This window comes from Heloderma suspectum, chromosome 3 (assembly GCF_057233095.1).
Source record: "Heloderma suspectum isolate Gila_16-S chromosome 3, 16-S_ref, whole genome shotgun sequence".
Taxonomy (NCBI): Eukaryota; Metazoa; Chordata; class Lepidosauria; order Squamata; family Helodermatidae; genus Heloderma; species Heloderma suspectum.
In genome coordinates this window covers 97,155,537-97,174,678 of record NC_139460.1, presented here as the reverse complement: position 1 = coordinate 97,174,678, position 19,142 = coordinate 97,155,537, and the positions used below count along the sequence as shown (strand labels likewise).

The window sequence follows — 19,142 nt, the reverse complement described above, 5'->3', positions numbered from 1 at the left end:
GCAACTCACCTAACTAATGACCCTTATCTATAGTGCTTGCATAAGGTTACATACCATGGGAGGCCTGAGCTGGTCTCACAACTTGTAAAGATAACTCTATCTCATGATTGTGTTACCTTTGCTCCTTCACTGCAAGCCAGAGCATTCCCTGTTTCATCTAGCTTTCATTAGCTGACTTTTCTCCTACAAATACACTCTAGCATAATATAGATATGCTGTTCAATTTTAGGTCCCTATTCAATGCTGGGAGTACAAAGAAGATCAGCAAGCATCTGGTGCAGTGTATTCGGTAAGTGTTTAAACACCTTACAACAAGAGAGCTAGATGGGAGGTCTTGGACCATCTACTCCGATTCTTATCAGCTGCTACAAAATTTCTGAGATGACTAAACTGTCCCTGTTGCTTAGCAGCATTCATTCATAAACTAGGAAACTAAACCAACCTCCATAGGAAAATGGATATGTCAGAGCTATTACCATAATGTTGCTTTCTCTTTGCAGACATCAACTGAATTTTATGTACCAGAAATAATTTTGTATGTGAATTTCAGACCCAATGAAATTGTGTTCTATTATTTAGCAATAGCCTTGTCCTTTCCCCTCTCTGATATAGTTGAGATCTGGTGAAGACTTGCGGGGCTTGCTAATGTCAGCAAAGGTGGTATTAACTAGATCTTGGAAAGCTGCTGATATGACAACACTTTCTGAGTGGTATTGTTAAAATCCCTAGATATTACAGATATGGGAAAATTGATGGATATTGCATGGAAGAGAAATGGTGTGTGTGTGTGTGTGTGTGTGTGAGCATGCATGCGTGCGTGCGTAAACTAACTTTGTGAGTACATTGATCCCTTTTTAATTAGTTATTGGAATGTGCATTGTAGAAAACTGGAACCCACACCCATACTTTAATAGAAATATAAGGGAAAATAATGTTCAAATGATTAGCAGCCCATTATTAATGTATTAACACAATACCTGCCATTATTATAAATGGTGTGTGTGTGCGCGTGCGCGTGGTGACAGAGGCAGTGCCTTGTTTGGCTTTATTATTGTTTTATCACTGTTTTATTGGGTGTTGTGGTTTTAAATTTAGTACGTTGCCTTTGGAGGGTTTTCCCTAAAAGGTGACTTATTTATTTATTTATTTATTTATAATAAATAAATAAATAAGATACATCAAGTATTGCAAGCACCACTAGGAAGACATAGCCCATCTCTGTGTTTCTAGTGGGACTCTAATATGGCAATTTCCACCTTATGTGGCGTCTCAGTGAATAGAAGCTGGTGTGCCGATGTCAGATAAGGGGCAGGATCTGCTTCATTCAGTAATGATGTCCCCAAATGCAGTTATTTAAGTTTCCCCATAGCGGCCATTCACATATGTGGGAGAAAGTAAAAAGACACCACTGTGTGGGACAGGAGCGTGTTTTATTTTCCCCAACAGCCTTGCCAGTTGAAGTCCATTTGCTTTGTTGTGTATAAGCCACTGGGAGCCATTGACTTATATGGGGAAAAAGTAAGAGAACATGGCCACCGAACCCTAATGCCATTTGATATCAGAATCAAGATATTGTCCTAAAAGGTGCCTAATTGTGAAATGTCTGTTCACTGGTTCATACAGAAGAACAAATCCTTTGGTTTTTCTTGATTATTTACCACCACTTCTGTCCTGGTACTGTATATTAGAGCATGATGCCGTTGAACCAATAAACCAGGTATCACGGTTTCACCGTGAATACTTTGCTTTGGGGTGGGTGTTCAAACTCTCATGATAGATAAATTCCATTGGAGATAGACCAGGATTTTTTTAAAAATGCCATTTTTATTCATGAGATAATGAACACAGAAATCTCAACCCGTTTCTTGGTGAGTGCAGTATTATTTATGGCTGGGACTGGCAACACCTCTCTGGGCCTGCCAGTCTCCCTGCCCCTCCTGATTTTTATTTTATTTGTAACAATTTTTTAAAAAATACCTGGGAGAGTGGCATGCTGCAAAGTGAAGTGCTGCCCTCCATTGCCAATTTATTTGAGTTCAAAAGTGTGTTTTGGCGCTCAGACCCTACCTCTGCCTTGTAGTTTGGTTCTTAGGCAAGTTACTGTTGTTAGTCTCACCAGTTTGCCAACCAGGAAATGAGTGTTTTGTGACCAGCCATGCCCATCATGGCAGCCATTTTATGAATAGGCAAGCCTCCCATGATGGCCATTTTGTGAGAGTTGCCATGGTACTCTTTCAAAATTCCAAATGTACCAATGGACCCAAAAAGGTTGGGGACCCCTGACTTAAGGTATGAACTTTCTTATCACCATATATATATATTTTACACAGGAACTTTCAAAACAGGTGAACATCCATCTCCAGACCTATTCCAAACCTCCCATCCGCCTTCTAATTGCATTAAGTGACAAATCTTGACTATTCTTTCCCTAATATTTTGCCCTCCAATCAACTCCCGCTTCCTTCTTACCTTCACATTCTATCCTCAAGCAATCCCCCCCCCCCAACCAGTCACATTCCAGAACACCATTCACTCTACAGGGACCATAACTGATTACTCAACACTGATTATTTCTGAAGTTCATATTCAGAATGATGAGGTACTTTTTGTGATTTGCTTTGGAGTTCTAGGCATGGGCAACCTACTAAAACTCCCACCCCGCTGAAAGGCCGTGATCTTCTAACCCTGCAAAATTATACAGCTGAAGAAATCAAATATTTACTTTGGGTGGCCGCGGATTTGAAAGAAAAAATCAAACACAAAGGGGAGGTACGCAACATTTTGAGTATGAATGCTCTTACCCTCATGTCTTTTACATCTTTTTTTCCTGCAAAGATATGTGTAACTAATAGTAGATTTGTTCGTTTGCTGTTGAAAATTAGTGAAGCTTATAAAATTCTGTCTTTTAGCTGTGACATGCATATCAGAATGACTGCTGCAGTCCTAATTACTTGGGAGTAAATGCCACTGAATTAATTGGGATTTTACTTCCAGGTAAACATACATAAGATTATGCTGTTTATTTTGACTCCAAATATGTCATTTTATTTTTATGTAATTGCAGATTGCAAACCTAAGTAATGTCATCCTTCCATCCTCCAATGGTCATTTAGATCACTTGCAATGGAAAATAAAGGATTTGTATAATGAACATGAAACAGTAAATACTAGGCTAGCTTCCTATGTCTTTAGAAGCTGGTAGTATCACTTCATCTAATAGCAATCTCACGTGGTGAGTGCCCACAGAAATAGAGCCAAAACAGGGCAACTGAGAACAAGAGGGAGGTATTGGCATGCTCGGCGAACCCTGAGATCTGCAGTATTTAACCCACCACCACCAACCCCCCCCCCCCCAGCTCATTTAGGATTGAATATGCTTAGCAGCCACAGAATGCTGAATGTCAGTTGGAATTCTTTCTTTTTAAAAAACTGGGGTGGTGATGGAGGAATGCCCTGCTTGAAGTATTTGCAGCTTAGAGTATCTTTGAGGAGGACATGGCTGGGTGGCAGGAACCGTGAACAGGAACACTCGTGCTCTGAGGTGACGATACACTGCAACAATTTGTTGCAGTTCCCATTTGTTTCACAGATTCACAACTGTACATGGTATATAGTGACTGCAACATCACTTGTTTCAGCAGTCCAGGTGATTTAGATGATTACATTATACCCACGATTGTTCCATGCCCCTGCAGCCGTGTTGCTTTGTTCCAGTGCCGCATGTGAAGCCATGAATGGTATAATGGAATATGCTATTCTGGAGTGCTCCGAGTAGCATGGAGGGTAGGCTGGAATGTGACATCTTGATAGGGGAAAAGAGAAGGAGGCCGTGTGACCTGCCAGGTGAAGTGAGGATGTGCCTGCAAGTTTGGCAGGGCTCCAGATGTGACTGGAGGCATTCACCGTTAAATTAATGGAAGCATACCATGTTCCAGAAATACATCTCTAAGCAGAGCTGGAATAAATGCTAAGGGGGAAAAAAAATCTCAAGCATATTCTCCTAACTCAAAATTACTTGGGTGAAAAAAAAAGTCATTTATATCCTAAAGTGACATATGTCAGCATTCCCAGTTATAGATGCTGTTGAATTTAGGCAAATAGGGAAAAAAAGTAGGGAGGACAATTGAATCTGTGCCCTATGTGTGGTGATGCACATGTATAGACTTCATGGAAGCACAGCTCACAGCACATGGGAGCAGGTAAGCTATAGTGTAGGGGAATCTCACGTGCAGAGGAGCCCTGGAGGGATGGACAAGAGCAGCAACTGCATCATCCCCAGGGCATATATGTACTTCATGCTTTCTTCCCCAACCTGGTGCCCTCCAGATGTGTTGGACTCCAGCTCCCATAATTCCCAGCCAGCATATACATTGGCCATACTGGCTGGGAATTATGGGAGCTCGAGGCCAACACAGCTGGAGGGCACCAGGTTAGGGAAGGCTGACGTAATGTAACAAATTGACAACGTTATGGTGAGAGCAATTCTATGGTCCCAGGAGAATCCCCCTACTGAAGCCATAGACACTGCAACAACCTTGGAAAGGCGGTTCCGGATTCTGATCCTGGCCCTGCTCCTTTGCAGACACTCAGAGGCCTGTCTAGAGGAAGAATAAAAATACAGGAGGATGAAGAGGCAAAAATTGGCACCATCACTCCTCCTGCCCTGCCAACAGCAGCTGCGACCGGAGGCTGCCATCTATCTAGAGCGCAACCCATAGAATTGTGCCCTTATTTATTTAGGGCACAATCCTATTAGTGATTGGAAGCCCCCAAACTCAGATGTCTGATAATTCAATGCAGGGTGGGAGAAGCTGTGGAGGCGATCTTCACCTCCCTGTCCTCCCACCCTGCAGATTTTGCTAGATGGGCTTTTTAGTCCATCTAGCGAGGGTGCTTCAGAAGGGGAGGGAAGGAGGCCAGAAGAGGCTCAGGATAACTCATATCCTGTCCTCACCAGTCTACTGCCCTCCCTGCCCACCAGAATGCCCTTTATCCCCCTCTCCAGGATTGAGTTTCTGGGTGGAAAAGGTTGGATCTCCAACTCCCCCTTCCAAGGTTGGAGTACTGTCTCCGACCTCGGAAGGCTTTTACAAGCAATCCGACCTCTTACCATATTTGAAACAATATCTTGACACAGTTTACAATGCAAGATCAAGAAACTAAAACAAACATTAAAACACAAAACATCACGACAATATATACAACTGATGAGGATTTAAAACTCAGAAAACTCAAAATATAATGTAATTGCTGTAGAATTAAATCTTAAGAATTACATTTTTTTAATGAACACCTTAAAGTAAAATACAGAAGCGAAATGTAAACATTTTCAAAATTGAAATTTACCTTATGAGTTTTTACTGGATGTTGAATTTATGCACATTTTTGTTTCAACTTTGCAATAACGTCTAGAAGTTGGTCAGCGTCCCAAAATAGATGCTGTAGCGATGCCTACTTTACACCAATTTAAGCACTAGCAAAAAGCAGTTATCCAGGAGCTAAATTCCACCTTCCTATCCAAGGGAGAGATTGAGAGAGAATTTATCTCACAGCCCATGAAGAAGATCTCCTTAAATAACATCCATTTGGAAGTGATACAGTGAACAAATTACTCTGTCAAGTGTACAGCAAATAGATCCAAAATGTTCATTATGCATAACAATGTGACACAAGTTCTTTTCCTTCCTGTTTTTCAGTATTTGCCTTTGCTACAAGGAAAATCCTTAGCCATGATTTTTGAGAAAAGGAGCACAAGGACTAGATTATCTACAGAGACAGGTGAATACAAGCAAAAAAGTAATGACAGTAAATAAATTTTTGTGAGTGAATTGAATATTTATCTGATGAAATCACCATGTAATTCTAATTTAGAGTAGTAAAGAGAAGGCAGGACAAACAAGATAAAAAGTTTGAAACCAATGACCATTGACTTAAAAGTTGCCATTACTTATTTTAGCCATTCCTTTTTCAGTTCTATCTTTTTGACCACTAAGATCAAGTAAAATGAAATTTATAACAGGAAGTAATGGGCAAAACCTTCCCAAAGTTAAATCAATAAGACTTAAAGGTGCTTATCTTTGACTTGATCATACTTGATATGTTTAGGTATACAAAATGTTACCTATTTAGGGACTCTAATAAATATTTCATTCTGTACATAAAGTTGTTGCTGTATTAGTGTCCAGAAAGTAAGATAACACAGCAGATGTAAGTTGGTATGGTTAGTGGATTTCTGTAGGTCTGTGGGTAAGCTTTGTCCTCCACAAAATGCCTTCATCAGACAGTAGAGAATGGTAGCAAAGATTTAGGTATCTTTCTGATTTAGCAGATAAAAAAGTTCAGTGTAACTCAAAGGCTTGTGGACATTTAAATCGATGGAAACTGGTCTAATCCGTCATTAACTCATGAAATAATAGTGCTACCACATGTCATCAGCAGAAGCCCGTCACACCTGCCCATTGCCAAGGGCAGTTAGGGTGGTGAGTAAACGGGAAAGGGTCTTTTTCAGTGGTGGCCCCGCACCTCTGGAATCCATCAGGGGTTTGTCAGGCCCCTTGTTTGCAGGTCTTTAGGAACGCTTTGAAGACCCACTTGTTTTCACTGGCCTTTCCATAATCTGTGGGTGCAAGTTTTATTGGTGTTTTTATAGTCTTTTATTGAGTATGTATTATTTTCTATTTGTTTTTATGTATTTTTGTATTGTTTTTATCGTGAACACCACTTTGAGAGGGCTCTACTGTTAAACACAGCCTAAAAGCATCATTTTCAACAAACAAATAAATAAAACATGTCAGTTTTTGAGCTTAAATCCAGAAATCTTATCAATTAGTTAATAAGGCAGAAGAAAGATATCAGCTTTGACTGTTCTGAATGCAACACTGAGAACTGGGGGTCTGATCGTTTCAAACACAAGAATGTATTCTTCATTGTTTACTCAAAAATATTGCAGCTTGAACATAAATTATATACTTCATTAGGTATGAACCTATTGCTATACTGAGTAGACCACTGCTCCATCTGGCCCAGGATGGCCTATTTGGCCAGCATCAGTCCTCCGAGTCCTCGGGCAGAGGTCTTTCCCAGCCCTGTTACTTGAGGACTTTTAATTGGAGCTGACAGGAATAGAACCAGGGGTTCTTCTTCATGCAAAGCTTGTGCCCTGCTGATGAGCTATCGCTCCTTCCTGTATATCCAAAGTTAGCAGGATTCGTCAAGTGAGTGTGTATATGGAAGCACCTAGGTGTGCAGCCTTCTTCTCCATCCTGATGTCCCCCGTATGTCTTGAACTACAACTTCCATCGCCGCTAGCAAGCAAGGCCACAACACACCTGGAGGAAGGCTAGCATAGTGCTTCAGAAGCCACAGAGAAGAAAGCCCCTTTTCTAGTAAAGGTACAGGGGATGTGTCCACTATTGTACCCTAATGGGGCACAGCAGCAGCAAGAGGTTCAATTTACAAAGCTGTTATAATTGTTTCCAAGAATCATGGAAGCCTCCCGAGATATTGGCTTGGAGAGCAGTCCCTTCTTACTTCCTCTGCACCCTTCTTATCAGCAGTGGTTTAGGAATTTTAATAACTAACTGCACAGAGGACCCATTGTAGCCCAATTACAGCAGCCATAAAGTTTACTGCATAAACTTACCTCCTGCTACTTCAACAGTTTTGCAGGCTAGTAAAAACATTAAATTTATGGCAATGGCTCTGGTGCCATCTGCTGGTGAGAATTAAGCAGATCATCAAACTTTCCTGGTATATGATGAGGGCCAAACTAGATAAGACTATGGGGAGCGGCGGGCGCTGAGGATGATCAGCACCGTGGCATAAGGAGGGATTGGGGAGCTTTAACCCTTTCATCTGATCTGGCTCAAGTCTGCTGTGCCTGCTTTTTGCATTGGGGGGAAAAAAGGTCCCACTCAGAGCTTTTCTACACGAAGCATTTATTGTGCACTCTTCATTCCCTACTTATGGTCGTTTACAGGTTCTTTAGACAACATCGTGACCTTCAACTTTCAGTTCTGTTTTTAAAGAGCACTTCCGGGAGTTTTTTCAGAGCAGGAAAAATGTGGTGGTATTTGTGAAAGTGGAAGAAAACACCTGTTCCATTTGTGTGTTTGTGCTATGCCACTATACCACAGTGCCACCTAGAAGTTATGTAGTAGAAAACCAGGGCAGGAAATGCTCTTCATGTAGTGCTGGGATCTCAATTCTGGAATGAAAGTGGAAGTAAATATAGCAAATTAACAGCCTTGTGTTGAAAAGCCCTCACTCTCAGTGAAGCTGATGGAGTGCGCCCTACTGTCTCATCTCTCTGTCATTGCTGCAGTAGCCTAATAGAATGGCTGCTAATAACTCATAGATCAGAGAGAGGAGACAAATGGTAATATCAGGGTGGGAATGTGACTTTAAGGTAGAGAAAGCTTTGAAAACATGACCACAGTCTTTTTTTTAAGGGTCTAAAATAATACATACAGATATAGATCCTGCCTGTTTTTAAAAAAAGAAATACTAGAAATCTGCTTTGGTACTATTGAAATTTGGTATGAAAGACAGTATTTGTCTCATCCGTTTGCCATGGTCTTTCTGGAAGGGCTCCTACACCGTTAACTGCTATACGACAGCAGGAAACTACGTCAAGTCAAACTAGCTCCATGACTACCTCTCTATGCCAGGAGAGGCTTGATGTGTTGAACTGCTGCCTAATGAGATAATAAATTACTTGGCATAACACTTTAGAATACCTAGCTTCCAGAGCTAACCATCTTAAGGATTGTATATTTTAGGATTTGCTCTACTTGGAGGACATCCTTGTTTCCTCACAGCTCAAGATATTCACCTGGGCATCAACGAAAGCATCAGCGACACAGCACGGTTTGTAGTGCACCCTGAGATTGTTCTGTTTCCTTTGTCTTTTTAGATGACGAAAGCACTGGAACCAGTGAAGGCTGGTGGCTCCAATTTCAGTGGGCCGGTGAATCCGCTCAGGGTTTGGTCAGAACCAGTCAGAACTCTAAAGGAGCTATCCAAAGTGCTTCCATACCTTGGATAGCTCCTTTAGAGTTCTGACTGAAACCCGGAGCAGATTCGCTGCCCCATTGGCATCAGAGCCACCAGCCTCCACTGATTAGAACTGCTTGAATTCCTCAGCATTTAACCTTTAGGCTGTGTAAAGATGTACATAATTAGAGTGGAGAGCTCACTGTGGAAGTACTCCCACTGTAGTTTTTTTTTAAATAGATAGAATCTTAATCATAATGAGATGCTGGATCCAAAGAAGATCAAGCAAAACTCTGCTCACACACTTAGGCTTTCCTGCTTCTTCCCCCCATCCCCACTACAATCACCTGCAAACCCGCACCCTCTCCCCACAAAAACTGCTCCTGCAAAAACGGCTCCCTGCAAAAACTGCACCTTCTGGAACAATGTGAGATAGGCAACGGTAAATTTTGAAGTTGCAGGTGCTCCTCATGATAGTCCCCATAGCAACACCCCCAGCGAGAGTCCAGAAATGCAGGAAGCTGTGTTGATCTATAACAGTGGTCCAGTTTGCATGATCACCACAGCCCACTGTAGCTTATTTAAGCCACGGTGAGTTGTGGTGTGTGCAGGTGGCCATTTTGAATATGCAACCTCCAGTGCGGGGTTGTCCTGGTTTGTTGTGTCATCCAAACCCAGGCAACAGTGGGTTGTTTGAGGGCTCAACAACCCTCAAATAACCCTCCAACAGACCATGGGTTATCTGAGGGTTGTTCAACCATCAAAGAGCCCCTGTTGCCTGCGTTCGGCGACACAACGAACTGTGGCCAGGGCTTGAATAGCCACTGTTGCGCCTGCAGGCACTGTGGCTTGTTGTGGCTTAAATAAACAATGGTGCGCTGCAGTGATTGTGCAAACCAAGTGAATATATTATTACTTGAAACATCCATTTTCCCCCAGCTACTGTGAAGATTGCACGTAAGCTCGGAGGGAACATGGTGGACTGGAAGTGGTGGTGGTGGGGAGATGATGTCATTGTCCCTGCCGATCAGAAGGGCCCACTGCTTTGACCCTGTAAGTCCTGGCTCCACTACACCATTGGAGCTGGGGCAGAAAGGGCCGCAGCAGGACAGGGGAATTAGAGGAATTCGACGGAGCTACCTTGCTCAAGTGGAAGTGCTTTTTCCACTTGTGCAAGACATATCCGGATCCAAACCACTGTATATAATAATCAATATTACAGTTTGTTGATTGACTGATTGATTTGGTGATTGTTCTTTCAGTGCTCCTGAAGAAGGTCTTCACCCCAACACATTGGGCACTTTTACTATTTTATTAAATTGTACAGTTTTTCTTTACCATTTTGAGGCTTTTCTCTTTTTTGCTTTTATATATTCAAATGTTAGCATCTATTCCAAACTACACTGAAGGTGTCACATAAGAAATACCTTAGAGATGACTGAGCAGCGTAGGTAGATGATGGAAGATTCAGGAAAGTGGAAGGGAGGGCAAGATGGCAGCTTTAGGTTTAAGTCTAGATTTGCAGGCTTGGATAAGAAGTCAAGAGAAGCTTTGGTAAAATTCTATGGTAGTGAATTTAAGAATTTAGTCTAGCACACTTTCTAGGAGAAAACTGGCATTATCATGAGTCAGTACCAACTGCTAGCTGATCTTTCTCCACAAATTTTAAGTTTATCTTTGAAACTTGTAATTTCTGCTCTCCATTGTGACATTATGGGCTATCAAAGGGGATTTCCATTGATTCTTTTCTTTAAACAGTACATGTAAGAAATTTAGAGAAAGGGAAGGTTTGCATTAAATAGCTTGACTTTCAACCAGAGAAGGATTTGTTATTTTCTGCCTTGCATATCCTGGATTATGCAATAGGGAATCTATTTATTTAGGTTCTTGTGCATGTTTGATATTTTGTTGCTACTGGCGGTGAGCCTATGTACACCAGTTGCTGGGGAACATGGGTGGGAGGGTGCTGTTGCACTCATGCCCTGCTTGTGTGTTCCTGGTTGGCCACTGTGTAAACAGAATGCTGGACTAGATGGACTCTTGGTCCGATCCAGCATGGCTCTTCTTATGTTCTTATGGTTGCTTCTCCATTTGGATAAAATGCTTTATCTATATTTTTACTGGATAGTATGTGGCATTTAAAAAAAATATTTAAAGTGGTTAACAATTTAAAAAGTAAATACTAGTCTTCAAACTAGTTGTGCAGGCACTGTAAATGATCCAGGAAGCAGAAAAAGCGATTGATTATTATTGTGCTAATTTTAGTGATATATCGAGTAGACTCTTTTTTGTTTTGTTTTTAGGGTGTTGTCAACTATGACAGATGCAATCCTGGCACGAGTGTATAAACATGCAGATCTAGAGGTGTTGGCACAAGAAGCCACAATCCCGGTGATAAATGGATTGTCTTATTTTAACCATCCTATCCAGATTTTAGCCGATTACCTTACACTTCAGGTAATGTCATTTTATTCGTTTATTGACAACATAGCTTCTAGTGAACTGTGTTATTCTAAAAGTTCAGACATAAATCCTAACTATTTGAGATGTAGAAGCCTGCAAAAATATACAGTCAAAGGTAGAGCAGAGGGAGCCAGAATCTGAGTTGTGAGCGGAGAAATCCCTGGTTCAAATCTCACTCCAGCCACAGATTCACTAAGGGTGCAATCCTATGCATGTTTAGACAGAAAAGGCTGGGGGATGCTGGGAGTTGTAGGACCTTTTTTATGTCTGAACATGCATAGGATTGTGCCCTAAATGACCTTAGGCAAGCTGATACCTCTAGTCTCAGTCCCCCTATATGTATATGAGTCTAATAAAACCGATCTACCTTGCACAGGTGTAGTAAGGATTACTGAGATAGGGCTAGATCCAGGATCTGCTTTCCACAAGCGGAAGGGACCTTCTGCTCAAAGAAGACCCCTCTGCCCAATTGTGGGGGATCCCCCCTCCCCACACCACAGCGCACTCCATTCACCAGGGTCTCCTGACCCTCTGTGTAGCATTTTCAGGTGACTGGAGGGACTGCAGTGGGAAGGAGGAGGCAAGGAAGTCCACTTCTGTCAGCACAGTTGATTCTGTGTAAATCTGGATCCAACCCATAATATAGAGTGATTTGAAATGCTCTGAATAAACGTTAGGTATTTTAATGTTTTTCTCAGGAGTCTGTTGAGGTCTGTTTTTCATTGGTATTCTGTTCCAGGCAATGGTCTTAGGATATGTTTGAGTGCTAGGCATGAATTTGGGTTCTGGAAAGGGAAACAAGGCAAAGTGACAGAGGTTCCAGTAAAGCAACATCAAGCCAGGCAAGGTTTGGGTTTTGATAAGGCAAAGTCAAGCAAATTGGAAGTCAAGTTCTGATCAGGACATGTCAAGCAAAGCAGAAGCCAGGTTCCATTGAGGCAAAGTCCAAGCAAAGAGGGTAGCAGCCTGGATAGTTCCAAGTGAAGCTCAGACTGTAGAGCCATTCATGCAGGCTCAAATGTTTCTTCAGCAGCAAGCAAACCTAGACCTCAGCTCCATGTGGGTGGCTAGCTGTGCCTCTGGTAAGCAACACCTCTTCAATTAAAGGACCTTGCCTGCTTCAGTACTCACATCATCACCACAGCCCACCATGGCTTATTTAAGCCACAATGAGCTGCAGGCCCACGGGCGCCAAATTACCTATTCAGGCCTGGCCCCACCTTGTCATGTCATCCAAACCCATGGGCTGTTGTAGGGTTATTTGAGGGTTGTTTAACCCTCAAACAGTTCCTGCTACCTGGGATTGGATGACACAACAAACCATGGCAGGCCCCCACCAGGGCTTGAATATTCAAAATGGCCGCCCACATGCGCTGCAACCCCACCATGGCTTAAAGAAGCAACAGTGGGCTGCAGGGATTGCGCAAACTGGCCCAGTGACTCCGACAGCGAAGACTATGATCCTACTGTTGTTCGGAGTTGGAGTATGAGGACAGCAACGAGACCTCTTCAGGCCAGAGAGGTGCTGGCAAGATGGGCTCCTCTTGCATAGGATCTTTGTGGGCAGTGGTGACATCTGGGGCTGGTTCTGTGGGCCAGTCTCTCACCCACTCCAATACTTCCTCCAGATTCCCAGCCTCATCTCCTGAAGATGGGCAGTCGGACCCCAGGGGCATGACAGTTGGGCTGTTTTGAGATGCTGACCTTCTGTGACAGGGCTTATCCCCTGTTCCCCACAATCTACTGCCACCAACTGAAGTCCACCATGCCTCATTGTCCTACCTTTGTTCCTGAACATTTTAGTCTCTTCATATGCGCTCTCATTCCCATTCACTGTGGCTCTTCTGATATGTGTGTGTGTGTTGGGACAAGGAGAGATGAGTGCCAGGGTTTTGGGAAGTAAAATCAGTTCAGGCACCAGCTTAGCCGCCATGTTCTAGCTACCTCTCATTCCTCCTCCCTACTCCACCCTGCAGTTTCTGCACTTTGTGAAATTCCTGCTTCAATATTCCTGGTGCAACAGCAGGAACGGGCTTCTCTCATATGTTACACAAAGTCACCCATGATATTGGATTACCCCAGTTCAGGGGAGCTTTCATTACAATGGTATTTGAAACATGATTTCAGGTTGATAATGGGTAAATGTTCTTGGGATTCGAGGTTTACATGGGACTTTTTAATGGGCTTGTGCTTCTAAAGCACACAGTCATTCCTCAAAACACCTACCTAAATTCATTCATATTCCAAGTGCCTCTGTCTTTCAGATAAATAGCAAGCAAGAGACTCCAAGGTGATTTACTGGTGCAACTGGTTGTCTGTAAGCAGCTCCACATTATTCAAGGCAATTGTGTTTATGCCCACAGCATTACAGAAACATGTAAAACAGGGGTGGGTAACTTGTGGTCCTCCAGATATTTTGGCCTACAATTCCCATCAGCTGTAGCCAGTATAGCCAATAATAAGGGAACATGGGAGTTGTAGGCCAAAACATCTGAAGGGCCACAAGTTGTCCACTCCTAATATACGGCGTGAACAACAGATATGCATCCTTCCTTAAAGACTCATGTACATGCAACCCTGATTGGGTTGCAACTCCACAACATGTTACGCAAGCATTTAAGGACACACATCTATCATTCGCACACCATATGTTTGCTTTGGGAACACCAGCATACCCATGGCAAAATCACTTGCTGCATAAAGCATGAAGCCACTTTCTTTGATACAAATTAAGTTTTGAGTGGGCGTTCTTCAATGCACACCAAGGAAACACAAAAGTATGGTGGAAACTTAAAAGACTGCAGGACCCCTGCATTGTGCACAAATGGCTCATCCCCTAAATTCGTGTTTTGTGATTGTTTGTTTTTCCACTATAAGTGTTGTTCAAGAGCTGGCAGAAGAACTACACAGTAACAGAGAAGCCAAGGTCTCCATTTGGAGACAAGATACTCTTGAGAAGCTGGTGTTCAGTCAGCCTTTGTGAGCTGCTTTCAAAGACGTTGTAATACTGTGAGTCCTAATCAGAAAACACAATCACGGTTCTGTTACAATGCAGAGTGAAACAAATTACCTTTCCCTAGTTTTTTGTCTGATAACAACCCCCTGACTACCCGGTTTCAACTTCAGAATGCATGTTATCACCAAGAATTGACAGGTTTTCAGTAATCACAAATGTCTCACAGTTCTTATGTAACAGTTCCCTGCCTGCTGGCTTTGCTGGCACTTATCCCCTTGCCAGTTACCTCCTGGGACACCTGCTTAGAAAACTATGTAGCCATCCATATATCTTTCTCTCTTAGCTTCCGTGCCTCAGAAAGACAGAGGCAGCAGATGGGACTTAATACTTCCATCATCTGCTGAGCTATGTCTATTCTGTCTGCAGAGATTTGAGATATTTAGTAGAGAACAAATATTTTATTGTTTGAATAGCAGGTTATTATAATTGGGTTTCTTCAGGGCTAGTCTACTCAGTGCTTTAAAAAATGTATTCCAATCAACATCAAGAAAAGCCATATTCTGTAATCTATAAATCTGTAATTTATTTTGCCTAGTTTATTCTGTTTCTAATAGACATAAACAGAGACAAGGAACTATAAAAAGTATAGAAGACCCAATCCTGATGACTGGAAGCCCTGCTCAAGCCGCATTGGCTTTTTTGACATTTCACTTGTCACACATTTCTAAGTTTATCTTCACAACTATAAGAAGAAAGCTAGAAAGATGTTTTTAAAATGTTGTAACTTACCCTAGGAGAAATTCTTCATCTGATATAAATATGACAATAGTGTTCTGTGATCAAAGATACGTGGAATACACAAACAGTCCTGCCATATATCTCTCATTATATTTAGTGTGCGTGTGTGTGTGTGTGTATGTGTGTGCGCGCACACACCCCACACACACTCTTGGCTATAACAATAATACTGTATTGACAGTAATGTTAATACCCTGAAATGTTTCTAATAGACCAGAGGGAGGGAGATTTGGATTAGGAACTTGTGGACCAAGAATAATCCTTGCCAAATTCTAGACTATAAGTTATAATCAACAATACTCATTTCCTTTCCTTTATTATATTTCTGTACTGCCCCATAGCCGAAGCTCTGTGGGCGATTCACAAAAATAAAAAAAAAACATTAAAATACATTATATAAAGTATAAAACCATTCATGTAATAACAAAGAACAAATAGTATACATAACAACATATATTTAAAACAGTTTAAACAATCAGCCAAAGACAATCAAAGAGACTCCTTATATGCTGGCAAATGCCTGAGAGAAGAGGGCAGTTTTAACCTGGTGCCAAAAAGGTGACAATGTTGACACCAGGCAGGCCTCATAAGGGAGATTATTCCATAAATGGGCAGCCACCACCAAGAAGGCCCTCTCCCTTGTTGCTGCCCTCTGAGCCTTCCTCGGGGGAGGCTCCCAGAGGAGGGCCTTAGATGCAGAGTGTAGTGTATGGGTCGGCTCGTGGTGGGAAAGGCATTCTGTCAGGTACGGTGGTCCCAAGCCATGTAAGACTTTATAGGTCAAAACCAGCACTTTGAATTGGGCTCAGAAGCATATAGGCAGCCAGTGCAAGCAGGCCAGAATCGTTTTTATATGTTCAGACCTTCTGTTCCCCGTTATCAATCTGGCTGCCGCATTTTGCACAAGCTGCAGCTTCTGAACCGTCTTCAAAGGCAGCCCTGCGCACTGCAGTAATTTAACTTGGAAGTTACCAGAGCATAGACAACTGAAGCCAGCTTATCCCAGTTCAAAGTTGACGAATAGTGATAATTACGTTATTGTGATTGTGGCTGCTGGCCCTATCAGCCATTTTCTTCTCACCTCCTGCTCCTTGTCTGAAAAGATCACAGTTGCCATGTTGTGATATATATACATACATACATACATACATACATATATATTTGGATAGGAACACTATGGGTCTTTGAATGGATTGACCCTCAGCTGGATAGGTGATGGAAATAATGTCCTGAACTCCATTTTGCTGAGTGCTGCTAAATTTGGGATGAATCTGCATGTTGCTACTCCAAAGGTAAGAAAATCTTGTACGTGAGGAGGGAGGAGGTCAGATTCACTAAGGCTTAAATGTTGTTTTTCTATATTTTTACAAGCTTCAGTTAAAGCTGCATAACATAACGAGGATAGCATGTGGCCCTGGATAAGACCAATATAATGGGCCATCAACTTTGAAAAGGTTACAAAATAGCAATTTTACTATTTACTAAACAAGCTGAAAGAAGTTCCCTATCTGGTTTAGTGGTATTAAACTGTCAACAAAACTAGTCAGTTTTTACTGTAAAGGAAAATGCTTTGATTGTAAGGAAATGATTCCATGGTGTGGATTCTGGGAATGAAGAGGGAGAAGGGTGAAGGTAGATTGAAGCCAAAAGTTGACAGTGCAAGTTGTCTAGGAAAATAACGTGCTAGAGAGACGTCTTTGTCTGAGGTACAGGCCTCAGGAATTGGAAGATCCACTCCTAAGAGAGGCAGAATTTAGCCATGAACAGTCCCTGAACTCAAGAAATATCTGTGCTGAGGATGAGGGGCTACTTTACCACAGAGAGAACAAAAGTGAGCAAGGTGGACTGTTGGTTCAGCACAGAAGGTGATGCAATTTAGAGTGGTTAGGGGATTTGACCCAGATTGTTTTGCTTCCCCCCTTTTTTTTAGCTTCTTGAAGAATGACTGGATTGTATTCTACTTAGAGTAGACCCATTGAAATGAATAGGACTTTTATTGGACTAATGCTGGATACAAGCATCTGATTTGTTTTGGCTGGTGATTCCCTACCAGTGAAGGGCACAACTACATTTGACAGTACCTGGACCCAGTTCAGGTCCTGTTGATTCCCTATAAAGTGGGGAGGTGTTTGGGGGAAAGATTTAAAGTGCCGCGTGAGCAGGTGGAATGGGGAACCTGAACCCTTCGTTTGCTCGCTCTTCTCCTCTGGAACTGCTTCTCCACAGCCACTTCTCCTCAGCCACTTCTCCCAGAAGGGATTACTTCTGGTCACAGAGCCTCACTGAGAGGCTCATGACTGAGAGAATATTTAATTTTGAGTGGGAGAAAGGTTCAGCTCCTCCTTCCTGCTGTGCTTTAAATCTTCCCTCCCCACCAATCCCTACTTCATATGGAATCAACACTAACCCAGGTTAGTGTACCAGGGTATAGTCTGAAGGTACATGAGGCAGCCACCTTGCTGAAGCTAAGCAGGTTTGGGTCTGGTCAGTGCTTGGAGGGGAGACTACCTGGAAACCATATGTAGCCACCTTTCTTCCATGATAGAAGAAAGGTGGGATATAAATGTAATAAATAAATTAATAAATAAAACCCACTATTAACCCAGTGCTGACATGCAAATCTGCTGCCATTTTGTCTAGTTTGGCTTTAAGTGTTTGGTCCTAATCACACATTGTCAGTAGCTGCTTTTTAAACACTAGGGGAGCCTTTTCCCATCCCAGATTATTTGTTTGTTTATTACATTTCTATACCACCCAATAGCCAAAGCTCTCTGGGCAGTTCACAAAGTAAAATTTAAAACCATACATTTTTATGGTTGTCTATGCTGGCTGGGACCGATGGGACCGATACATTTGGTGGTGGCCGGCTTTAGGAAGGTGGCTCTTGGGGACAGTTTCCAAAGAATGTGCCTGATCCAGGTTGAGAGAACTCTCCAACCAGCTCTAGGCACACTGCCAGCACAGGTGTTGTGCTACAATTCAGGGATGGCCAAGTTACAGTCCAGTCTGAGGAAATCTGGGAATGTAATTGTGAGGAATGCAGCTCCCCCTGCCCTCCATTGCAGGCCAGGCTGCAACACATCTGCTTGACTTACTCACAAGTAGCCTGCCACCACTCTATTCCAACTAGCTCAGGGTGAGTGAATATCCCAGACTTGCATTGTATTTACTCATGAATGGAGGGAAGCAATTCTTTGCAAGCTCTCCTGGTCAGCACCCACCAGAGCCCAGTCTTCCTTCTTCCTCTCTTTTAACTGAACATGTAGCATGGACCTGAATGGTCTGGCAGGCAGATGGGGCAATCCTTGGGTATCCAGTCAACTCCCAGTTCCAAAAGCATAGGCAAAACAGCCCCATCTTTATCTCTGTACTTGAGAGGGGCGGCGTGTTAACTGTGGAATCACCAATCTGGTGAGCATAGCCACCTTGAAGGGGGGATTCTGGAAGATTGAGGCATTTCAGTGTTCATGTAGGCAGTAAGCTCAAGTGAAATGTGTGATCAGTGCCTACCAGCAGCCCAGGCAGTTAGGACAAAGAGGTGAAAATCTGAGATATTTCCTTTTGATTTCTTGGCAGATGAACCCACTTGCCGGGGGGGGGGGGGCGGGGGGAGAGAGAGAGACTGTGTATTTGGAGTGATGTTTGTTACATGACATGAAATCTTAGAATAGAGATCCTAGTCCCTGGGGCCATGTAGAGCATTGCCTTCCCCAGCCAGGTGCCGTTCTCCAACCGGGTGTTGGACTACAGCTCCCAGCAAGCCATTGAAGACAGACGTAGAGGGATTGTTAAAGGCACAGGTGTTCTGTGGTCAGCCTGTCTTCACAGTACTTAATGTTCAATCAGTATTTCTAGTAAGGATGAAATACATCGTAACCCAGTTGAGGCTGGTGGCTCCGATGTCGGTGGGGTAGTGGTTCCACTCTTGGTT

General features: G+C 42.7%; 1 protein-coding gene across 4 annotated transcripts in view; it reads left to right on the top strand.

Moving 5' to 3' along the window:
- The window catches only part of OTC (ornithine transcarbamylase), a 32,593-nt gene that overhangs the window by 3,249 nt on the left and 10,202 nt on the right, over positions 1–19,142 (top strand). For 2 of the 4 annotated variants that reach the window (XM_084843953.1, XM_084843954.1), the window contains exons 2-7: positions 230–289; positions 2,625–2,769; positions 5,697–5,778; positions 8,781–8,868; positions 11,298–11,451; positions 16,381–16,503. In XM_084843953.1, coding sequence (XP_084700079.1) covers positions 230–289; positions 2,625–2,769; positions 5,697–5,778; positions 8,781–8,868; positions 11,298–11,451; positions 16,381–16,503 — 652 coding nt within the window. Of the gene's footprint in view, positions 1–138; positions 290–2,624; positions 2,770–5,696; positions 5,779–8,780; positions 8,869–11,297; positions 11,452–16,380; positions 16,504–19,142 lie in introns of those variants that run through there. The other 2 variants (XM_084843955.1, XM_084843956.1) reach the window with 2 other exon arrangements.